The sequence below is a fragment of the Episyrphus balteatus genome, chromosome 2, assembly GCF_945859705.1.
Source record: "Episyrphus balteatus chromosome 2, idEpiBalt1.1, whole genome shotgun sequence".
Taxonomy (NCBI): domain Eukaryota; kingdom Metazoa; phylum Arthropoda; class Insecta; order Diptera; family Syrphidae; genus Episyrphus; species Episyrphus balteatus.
In genome coordinates, this window is record NC_079135.1 from 26,030 (window position 1) to 38,064 (window position 12,035).

General features: G+C 28.2%; 1 protein-coding gene across 10 annotated transcripts in view; it reads left to right on the top strand.

Moving 5' to 3' along the window:
- LOC129911934 (RNA-binding protein Musashi homolog Rbp6) overlaps positions 1-12,035 on the top strand; it is a 103,710-nt gene that overhangs the window by 10,010 nt on the left and 81,665 nt on the right. For 3 of the 10 annotated variants that reach the window (XM_055989959.1, XM_055989965.1, XM_055989968.1), the window contains exon 2: positions 6,764-6,804. In XM_055989959.1, the coding sequence (XP_055845934.1) occupies positions 6,764-6,804 (41 nt within the window). Of the gene's footprint in view, positions 1-798; positions 1,199-1,281; positions 2,190-6,763; positions 6,805-12,035 lie in introns of those variants that run through there. The other 7 variants (XM_055989966.1, XM_055989960.1, XM_055989964.1 and 4 more) reach the window with 7 other exon arrangements.

Genomic DNA, 12,035 nt, shown 5'->3' on the forward strand with positions numbered 1-12,035 from the left:
TGACTGAAATATTGATAGATTACATCGTAAGGTCTGTAAAAATGGCTTTTTGTAAATAAAAAAAAATGGAGGGTTCCAAAAATATAACAAAAATATTTTTATGCATTATTCGACCATACGAACAGCCTACACTATGTTATTTCTCGGGTGTATTTTTTTTTTTTATTTTGTAGCACAGTGTTATAGTTCTGGCTTGAGGCCTTTTGGAGAGAGGAAAATGCAAGTCTCTTTTACTCAAACACAGTATTGAGGCATTCTGCTTGCAACAGAACATTTTTCAATTTAATTTTAAAGAAACCTAATATTTTAAACTCGAACTTTTTTTTAAATTGAACCCTTTTTGTCTGGTAATACTTTTTAAGACATTTTTAATTGATTCCCTTAAAAAACTGACCAACCTCAACTCTCTTAAGTAAACGCAAATACATTTTTTGTATCTTAAGCATATTTTATAGTTATTGACGTGATTACTCACTCTTAGCATGCACAAACGCTTGCCAAAAGCTTTTATTAATAAAATCGTTCGCAATGCTTCTTCTAGTTCTGAATACAAATGCAACAGTGCTTTTTATCTATTTGAAATTGATTGAAATTCATTGATTATTGTTTATATATATGCAAATAAATATAGCTACACATACGAGTATATGACATATATTTTATTTTGTACACACGAAACACCAACAAAATTAAGCTGCACTATGCGAGAAGCGAGATATGACCTGACCATCCTAGGAATGTATCTAAGAGAATAGAGTTTGATGATTGCTTTAGTAAGTTGGTTGCAGTGGTACATTTTGACTTTGAAAAAAGCTTTCAGACACATTACACTATCAACCTTACTCAGTATTGTGTCGGATATTGCCGTGTGAATTCGGAATATTTTTAATTGATAAGCATATACTCGAAAGTTTTTATTTTTTTTATTAATTTTAGTAATTGTAAGCGAAACAATTAATTCGTGCCTAGTCATAAAAAATCGCCTTTTTTCAAATTGGTGCAAATGAAAATATGTGTTCTACTTTTGTGAATGGGATATGTTATTATTATGTTCTATTCGAAAATGAGAGTGAAAATATAAACTGGTTACACAATACCTACCCTTTACGGATACAGTGAATTACCGGCAGCGTCGTAACAAAACAGCTAAATTATGTGCATTTTTTTGTTTTATGTACATCATGTACACAATAACAAAGTACATACACGTTTTTATATCACGTGTCACTTAAATATCTTTCTTTATTGTTTTGTTTTGGAATCATATTAAGATTTACTGTTTAATGAGAATACTCAATAGGGAATTGATTCATTTGTGCTTCAGTACATTGATTGTTACATATATTTATTTTTTTTAAATTTACATATATGATTGAGAATCATGTCAAGTTTCGAATGCCGATGACACATGTATATACAAAAAATACCAATCCTTCATATGTTCTCATTCAGTTCAAAAAGTATAGTTTTGTACCGATATCATAGAAGTATATTCCATGTCTATAAAGATACATAATGTACCTTGTGCATTATAATTTGTATTGTTGTTTTAATATACTGCGTCAGTTCTTTTTGATTTATTTATCAAACACACAACATTTTGAGACAATTCCAACCTATAATCAATTAATATATTGTTTTTCTACATTTTATATTTTCAATTCTATTCAAAACATGGAGTAGATTTTATTAGTCTAATGAAATTAAGATTTAAAAATAAAAATACACTCTTATGCAGCACGGCAAACAAAATAGTTCAGTGTTCTTGAGTGCATTCGTAATTCGTTTACGTAACTTTGTCTCCAATATATACAATTAACATATGTGCCTACAAACCCACTCGTAGTTCTATTAAATATGCCAATATATAAATTACCTTATTATTTTATTCTAGATATAGTTGAAAGGTTGAGTAGGTAGTTATGATTATTTTAATTTAAAAAAAAAACTCCAATGAATTCGGTTCTTAATCGTGCTTGTATCACAAAAAACGCTTTCTTTACCTAATAGTTTGGATTTTACTAAACAAACCTTCTAATTGTAATATTTTAAATCCAAGAAAAATAAACCAAGCTCGCGTATATATAAAAATTAAATTAAATTTTGAAAATGGACATGAAAATTGAACATCAAAACCAGCCAGATATTGCAACGGTTTGCTCGCCTTCAGAAGTGCCAAATGATCCGGGGTAAGTTGATAAGATTAGAAAATAAAAACTACAATGTTACAATTATTAGAGAATTTAACCTATCATATTCAACAATGATTTTCACAAAAAGATTACCTGTTTTTTTTTTTGTTGAAGTTTTTTTGGATTTTACATTTCTATAAATATTTTGCTCAACCCTGGAGGCTAATCATATTATTTAGAGTCTAACCAGGTGTGTCTGGTTAGGTTACCGTGTTAATTAGTCGTTGCAGTCTTTTTTAAAATCTTTTCGGCGCAACTTTAAATCAAAAATTATGATTATTATTTTATTATCGAAGGACATGTTATTAGCTATGGTAGTGATACATAATGTAGTTCTTAATTTTTTGTAATTGGTTTTATTGCACTGGTTAAACAAAACGACGTGTACCTACCTCTGCTATAGTTAAAACTTCAAAGTAATCCATTCATTGCTTCTTGAGCAGCCTTTCCGCCCAATTAAAAAAAAATATAGTTTGGAGAAAATGCGCTGGTAGTTATGTAAGTACCTACAGTGCTGTGCAAACCATTTGCAACTGTTTAAACTTACTATTTCGTATTTATTTTCTGCATGTTTCTGCTCATAAAAGAAATATGCAAATTATGAGGGGGAATGCTCTTGGCTAGGGGTATACTTTGTATCTATCAACTTTTTACAAAAAAAATTCTTCAATGGGTTTTAAAAATAAAATATTAAAATAACAAAAAATCATTAAATTTGTTTGTGTCAAAGTCGCACCTTTATAGGAAAACAACCGTTATTTAGTTCAAACGAAAGTGTTAAGTTATTTAAACTTGTTAAGGATACAACCACAATTTTAAGTCATGCATTTGAGAATATTTAAAAAAAATACAGGCCATACAACACCTCCTTCCATACAAAACAGTTGAAACAGTTGCATATGTTTTGCACAGCACTGTATGTGAAAGAAATTGTGTTCATACATTAACATGTGTTTAAAAATCCTGTATGAAAAAAAAATTCCTTTACCCATATCCTCAACAAAAAAACACATTTAAATATTTTTTTTTTAATTAAATACTTTTTTGTTAATTTTTTATCAACCTATTTAACTAAGCACATGGTACTACAGACCCTTTGGAAACAGTTATGGGATAGTTCTAGGTCCACGATATTTTGTAAGAGACGTCCTTCCAAATCATTTGATGGAATAGCTTGTCAAATATTTAAAAACTTTCGAAACTACAGGTACTGTATCAGTCAATGCAATGTAAAATATTTTAAATTTATCAGTGATGTTGATTTGATAAATTTAAACTGCAGACATTTACCTAAGCATTTGCTTTTAGATTGGAATCCTTAATTTTGTTCCAGTGGGAATAAGTATTTAATGTCAATGACAGCAATTTCATAGGTGTGACAATAACTTCTCATTAAAGTATATTTTGAATAACTTTCTAAACATTCCCTTCCTGAACAAAGGAACAAAATAATGAAAATTATTTTTATTTTAAGGCGGAGTGATTAAATATAATTAAGGTTGTGATTTTTATAAGTGTCTGTATTCATGGACCAAAATTTTGCGTCTTAGTAAGGGTAGGTATGGCAGCATCTAACTGATGAACCCACTGTCATACCTGGGCGAAACGCATATGGAGTTGAGGTCACTTGAACTTTTTAATTGAATACCCTTCCTGGCTTGTACGAGAGAATGAATACGTAGGTACCTATAGCCTAGTTATGTTATGGACAAAATTAGCATAGAAAATAAATGATCATAGTTTACAATTTTTCAAGTAAAAGCATTTGCTACAATGTCACATTAAAAAAAAATGTGTATAAATAATAACAGGTCTGAAAGTTAGCTGAAAGATATTTTAGACTGAAACACTTTTACTGCATAAATCTTTCGAAAAGATTCTGTGCCTGTTTAAAAAGCCAAAACCGATCAAAAGTTGTTAAGCTTGATTTTTTCAGATTTTATACCAGCAGTATCCTGACCCTGAAGAAGTTCAGATTTTTACATTTTCGGTTGCTGCTTGCGGCTTGTGGTTAGGTTTTGTAAATAAATACAAATAATATGTCTTTTTATCAAAAAGGTTAAGGTTGAATTTTTCAGGTCTTATAACAATAGAAGATTGACTCTCAGGAGTTCAGATTTGTTCCATTTCGGTTACTAAGGTCAAGGCTTGTAAATATTTATATGCATATTTTCCTTTTTGACCAATTATAAATTGTAACCCTTTTTCAAAGTTCACTTTCAAATTTATATCTACATATATAATCAATAGAACGTAGCTTTTAGAATATTTAAATAACTATTTAGGTATACCGATGAGAATTTTTAAATTTGACAACAGAAAGAATTACTGAATGAAATATAAAATACTTAATATTAGCTGATATAGATACTTTATACATACACATAAAAAAAAGAGTGTATGGCGTATGAGTACTTTTTTTGTCACAAAGTGCAAAACTCATTCGCTTACAGTGTTTTGGTTATTATTTCAAAGTTTATTTTTTTGTTCAAAATTCTTTAAAACCTTTGGACTATGTTTTTATAATGAACCAAACCAAAGTTATATTTTTTTCTAGCTCTATCCTGTGGCCCAGTACCTACAGGTCTCGTATCAAAATAGTGAAATATCTTTAACTGAATTGTGGAATTTTATATTTCTTTATGAAAAGCACAAGTTCTGTATTGTGGGGGGAAAGAAGTTTATTAACAGCAATTTCTCTTTAAATAAGTTAAAGTTATGTATTAGAGAGTGTGCAAAGAGTTCTTATAAAATCTAAGGATTTTTCTGGTTACGGGAATAGTTCAACGCATCCAATTAATATGTACTTGTTTATTTTACTATACATATGCTATAATTCGTCATTTTAGTAATTTTAAACATTTTATTTATCAACTTGCTTACGAACACTGGTTCTCGTATTTGACGGACATTGGAGAGCCGCTGGACAACAATTTTCAACTTTTTTAAAATTTTCCAGAAAGATTTATATCGAATTTTATGGATTTGGCTCAAAAATCATATTGGCTTCTTTCTAGCACCTCTTATTTAATTTTTCATACTAATTTTTAAGTATTCCTTATTTTGAGGGTTTATTAAAATTTTCCAAAAAAAAAATTATATTAAACTAGATGTATGTAGGTATATGGGGTCAGTAAAGACTAAAAATCACATTCATTTATTTCTAGGAGCTCTTTTTTTTATAAATATTTTCATTTTCCTTATTTTGGGGTTAATTTCGTACTAATTTTAAAGTTATGCTTATTTTAACTGTTTGTAAACATTTTCCTGAAATTATTTTATCGAACCTAATGCATTTGGGTTCACTTAGCCTAAAAATAACACTGGTTCCTTTCTAAGAGCTTTAATTTTTAATATTTTAGTTTTTCACAATTTGGGGGTATACTATTTTTTTTAGTTTTTCTTATCACAAGCGTTTTTAAAGTCTTGTTGCGAAAATTATTTTGAATTCAGTTCAGTAATTAAAATAAAAAAAATACAAACAAAAATTTAAGTTAAAAACTTGAGCTGCTAGAAAAAAAAAACTAATGTTGTTTTTGGAATCAGAACTCTCCATTTTAGTAAGAAATGATAAAAAGCAACTTACAAAACTAGGTATACCCGATATTCCATTATCCTCATAATACATTACATAGCTGTTTTTTTTGGCATTGCTTTCCGTATGCCGTATCCGCAGTTGGCGTTTATATGCTAAACCAAGCTGCAGATAGAGTTTTGACGAAGTGTATAAGTTTACGTTTCGCTTTCTATTGGTGCGTGCATATACATTTTTCTTCAGTGTTGATATTTGGGATAGCTTAGTCAAAATTAAATGCAAGTTATGTTATGAAAATCTAATGAATCATTTTGGATCTTTATAGCCACCAACACTCTGACATTTCCAACAAATTGTTTTTATAATGATAGTATATAATCAAATATTCGCCATGCAAAAAAAAAACATTTTTTCACTTAATTTGTTGATCCAAATTCGTTGCTGATATACATATGTATAAAAAATATTGCTTTGGTTAATCGAATAATAATAATTAATTTACTTTTATTATTTAAAATTTTAAATATTTTTTTTATATAGGCAGCTTTTTGTATGCCCTTGCATGTGACATGAATTAAATGTTCAAATAAGTGTTTTTGATCTTTGCCATATTCTTTAGACTAAGCGTTCCCGAAATTTCAAGTCCAACCAATTCAACAAGAAAAAACTAATAGGTACACTTCTGGGTGGCTGTTGTATTAAAAAGAGTTAAGAATAAGAATGGTTTTAATTTATTTAAAAAAAAAAAAACACATACTTTTCATGAAAAATAATTTTATCATTTGAATGATTTCATTTAAAAACGTGATAAATCGAGGGCTTATCATGTTTTTATAATAAAATAATACTTTGCGTACAAACTTCATTAAAGAAAATCAATTTATATCCAGCATCCTTGATTTTGCCATTCAATGGTAGGTATAATATTTTTTTTTATTTTTTGTCTTAAGATTTAAATTTTTCTTATATGAAACATTTTAAAAAGACTTGTTATACAATTTAAAAAATGCATCAGGAATTTGTTTTTGTATTTTAGGAAAATGTTCGTCGGTGGACTAAGTTGGCAAACCAGCCCAGGTAAGCTACCTTTTAAATAAGTGAAACTTATATTTTATTTCAATTTTAAAAGCAAGAAAATTCTACAAGCATTATACTTAAAAGAAAATTAAATTGATAAAAAATAACAACATTGGCTAAATTAATTACACCCACAGTATACGAGGTCATAATTTACCTAAAATAGGAAAAAATAACCTAAAATAGGATAAGAGCTGTACAAAATCGGCATTTCTTGCAATATCATGCTTTACCTTTTATTAAAGCCAGGAATGCATTTCCTAAGCCCCAATTTATTCATACTCTTTTATATTTCCCCATTATAAATTAGAAAACTATCAAGTCGCATACAAATTTTAAAATTTCTTCTTTTAAATGGCGACTTTAAATTTAATGGAGTGTGAATAAATAGTAAAGTTCTTTTGATAAATTTTTGAAAAATAGTTTTCAAACCGCGTAAATATTTTGTTAACAAGGATTTACGTATATATATGCATTAAAAAAAATAAAAAAAATAAATGAATCAAATATGTAAATCCAGAACTATTATAACAATGTTTTTGAATTGTTTAGTTGATAGTTTGTACCCAAACTAAAATTTAATGACAATTAAATGACTTAGACATTTACACAAGTATCCAATTCGCAAATCATGCTTAGTATTTTAGTAGGTATTTGTTATGATAAGGTAGCTAGCTACTTAGTACAAATCTTATCCCATCAATTAACCTTTTTCATAATAAATTCCATGTTTTGTTATCAAATTGTGATTCTTGTGATAATATACAAAATATGATGTAAAAGTCTTGTGAACCCAAACAAAAAGTTACGTAACAACACATGTGCGCAAATGTCGTCAAATGAAAACAACAAATACTCAGAGAACAAATAGAATAATTATTGTCTACTGAATCTCTTATTTTTGGTTGTAAAAGCTGTATAGATTCATTCATGAAATTAAAATTATGCGGAAAAACATAGTAAAGCTCGCAAAAGCTTACAACATCAATGAAAAAAAATAAAACGTCCAAACAAACATCAACATACCAATTTAAAAATGTGCAGTATTTTATCATTCTAAGAAAGAAAATGTGAATGTTTCTTTAAGAATGGTGATATCAAATGCTAACGAATTCTATATGCGAGTTCATGTACCTACTGAGTAATAATATACTACAAAATTCAATTGACAATCATGTTAAGCAAATACATATTTATGTATGTAGCTTTCCGAATCTTCAAGAAATTATATGAGGTATTATAAACAAAATGCTAAGTTAATATATAATAATTTTTCCAAGGAAAAACACAATTAAAAAAACAAATTAGAAATTACATAGATCATGGTAGACTACATACATGTACGACTTATATCAATTTGGTGGATGTTGATGATAGCATAAAATGATTGGTATCTTCGGATAAGTTTTTCAATTAAATATACATAAGAGAAGTAAAATTCTTGCAAGCCCTAGTGGAGTAGATCCAAAAAAAATGTACCAACAATTAAATAAGAAAATATTTACTTGAAAATTGCTAACAAATGTTTCTCATTGGCCACAGTGACCATTTGAGTTTAAACTTGAAGGTTAAGACATACACTTTCTTCTTTCTACAAATTAATCTGTTTTGATTGTTCGAATCGTCAAATTAATCCTTTAAGAGCAATCACAAACCATGTAGTCGCTCAAGAAAAAAAAGAGATAGGTACATTTATTTTTGAACTTGAATTTTTATTTACATTTTTTTCAAAAATTCACATTTCAAAATTTTTTTATGAAAAACTTGAAAGGTTCTAGGCAACTTTAGCGTTAGCGCAATAACTTGCAACCCGCTCATAAAATTAATTTATTTATTTATAGAATTTTGTCAAAAAGGTTAATTTCGAAATTTCAATCTAACGCCCAAATGTAAATGCAACGTTCAGTTCGATTATGCATAGTACCTTAATATCATTTGTTGTGTTTTCTAGAAAATATCATTATTTCTTTATTTTTCAATACTATCTGCACCGATTTTCTTATTTCTATTCTTTTTTTTTTACAATGCACCAACGCATTCATTATAGCCTTGAACTACAATTGCAAGTACATACGACCCAGTCGTGCATTTTATTTATTGTTTTTTTTTTTTTTATTTTTTTTTTTTTAAGAGTCGTTCAATAAAAATTATGTTTATTGGATAAAAACCTATCGCCAGTGTGTGCTGGTTTCCCTCGTCTAGTAAAAAGCTGACTATGTAGATTTCAGATGCTCTTATATACCAACTGTGTTAGTGTTATGATGTAATGAAAGGAGAGCGCTTTGTTAACAAATGTTGCTTATAAGATTATAGCTCACGTCGTTAGCCATGTTTCTAAAAGTACGATATCAAGTTGTATTAAGAGAAAACGTTCTTCTTGTTTTTTTATACATAGCTTATTAGTACAAAGTGCAAGTCATCAACCCTTTGCTTGAACGACTAGAGTTATCTTGATTCTTGAGCAACTATCGAACACGACAAACCTTACGCCATTCACTTTTAGTGTTGTATTTTTTTGAGACTTCTCTGGCATATAACTTTCAAACTCTCAAAATACAATGAAGGAAATCAAAAGAGGGTACGAAGGCAGTTTCTGGTTAAAACCAATTATGTGTTTCTTAATATGCACAGGCGAACACAAGCTTTTACTATATGTGCATAGGTATGTCTTTGTCATAAGAATGCCTTTTCAAAAAAATGTTATACCCTTGTAAATGAATCCCTTTTTATGAATGTATTGAAAACAGTGTGCAGTTACTGAGGTTTAGGGTTTTATACATATACATACGTACGTAGAGGGTAGTTTTTATACCATCCCAGAAAGAATAAAATAGAAAGCAAAAGCATTTGTAACAAAGATTATGAAAGATCCATAAGTATAAAGCTTTTTAGTATAACTGGTCTCCTTCAGACGGAACTTTTACTGGAGAAATTCATAAAACAAAAAACAAGAAAAAGTTCTTCGTATCACTTTTTGGTTTTCTTTTTGCTTAAAAAAAGTCAATTTAAGCTATTTCTTTAGGAAAACCGATCTCCAAAAAGCTTTTTACTTGTTTTTAATTCCGAAAAATTTTACATGCCATTACGATGATTGGTTTCTGAATATCTTGTACAAGACTAACCCGATGTCAACGAAAAATTTTATACAAAAACGTTTAAGTAAAGGTAATATTAAAAAACACATTTTTGGATTTTTAAAAAAATTGTTCAAATTTTTTTTTTTTTGAAAAATCAATTTGTTGAAAATGGGTAGGCGAAAAATTTTCAAATTTCGTTTTTTTGTGTGTGAATTAATTATTTCTTCAAAATGGCATACCATTTTTCTCCATTGATTTGTTTAACAGGTAACGGGAATTTTAACTTGCAACAATAAATGCCCAAATTTCAATATTTATTTGCGAAATGTTTTCAATTTTTTTTATGAATTTGAGCCTAAAAATGTTCAACAGTTTGATACATGCTTAAAATAAGCAAAATGTATTACTTTACCTTACCAAAATTGAAAAAGAATTCTGGTCAAAATACTTTTGCCAATCAAAAAATATCATTTCTAATACAAAAAAAACTGCCTGAACCCCAAATTTCACTCATATGACTTACTTTGACCACCATGAGATTCACCATAACATACTTAATAAATAACCATCAACTTTACCTATGTAAAGTTTAACCGTTAGAAATTATTCTTATCAGATCGAAAATTGAAAATTAATCAAAATAATTATGCCGACGACTGTAATCTTAAATTAGAAGTTTTAACCAAAAAATACTGTATTTTCATCGACGTATTTTTTTTAAACCTTTACAAATTTTCTTTCGTAAAAAAAATAAAACATTATTTTTTGCATTTTTCTCAGTACTCTCAATATTCAATATTACTCTATTCAATTACGTAAAGAAATAATTAAAATAAAAGTTGTAGATCTTTTTATTACTTTTAGACGAATTTTACTTTTTCGGTAAGAAAGAATCTCTTTTTTTTAATATTTGTGATGCAATTTTGTCTAATGTTTCCACATAAGGTGTTGATAACCATATTAAATGTTGAGTTCATGTTAGTCAGAATATTTGTTTCCCATGTTTAACAACAACTATGAATATGAATACGCCTTGTTATATTAAATTAAACTTACTTTTTAAAACGGACAACATACCAGGCGCGTATACAGGTTTTCGTCTTGGGGGGGTCATGCCAAAAATTTTTTTACAAAAGTTTTGATAGTATGCATACCTAAACATGAAAATGTGCTGTTTGAATTAAAAATATTAAAATTTGTTCCTTTTGCATTTCGAATCGAACAGTTCCGAAGAGTTCTAAGAATAACCAAACAAAAACGTTGTGTGATTCGTTTGCTTTTGTTTAGCCTTAAGTCTTCACCAATCAAGACCATTATGTACATTATGTACTATGCCTAGTATACAGTTCTTTTCGATAAAAAAAATGAGTGGTGAAGAAAAAATTTTTTTTGGAAAATAAAATGTCTGTGGTGGTTAGATGAAAGTTGTAAGTTTTTTTCCGCAAAAACAATGAGCTGCACATTGTTTTGCGGGAAAAAAAAATCGTGGTGAGTATAATTTTTTTTTTTGATTTTGGTTTACAGCTGTGGTGAGTTAAACAATATTTTTTTTCGGAAAAAATCTAAAAAAATTTCTCCCATAAGAAATGCATTGGTTTTTTTTTTGCTGGAAGAACTGTATACTAAGCTTTAAAATACAGTGTAATATACAAGTACTTCGATTGAATAATTTGCCTTTAAACAACTCTGCATTGTTTTCCGATAGTCCAAAATTATTTTACAAGTTAAAATAAAAATCTTTTTAATTTAATAACACTGGTAACTTTCGAATTAATTGTCTTCCTAACCTTAGGCAAACGAATCGCAAGGTCTTGCAAAAAAAATTGCGTTTGAAAATACAATTATTTTTAAATTTTGTTTAAAAATTGAACGCGAATTTTTTTTTCTTTTAAGGCGAGGGGGTTCCGGATTCAAATACCTCTGTCAAAATAGTAAAGACAAAAAAATATTTTTGGCGTAACAGAAAATATTAAACAAAATTATGCTAGTTTAGATATTTTTTTCGAGATTTCAAACGGCAATACTAATTAAAGAAATGCTTTAGATCACTAACTAAGGATTTTATAATATTCGGCTCTGATTTAATCAGCTTTCAGGTATTTATCAGCGGTTTAAAATATAAAACATATTCAGTTATATTAGATTTTCTTAAAT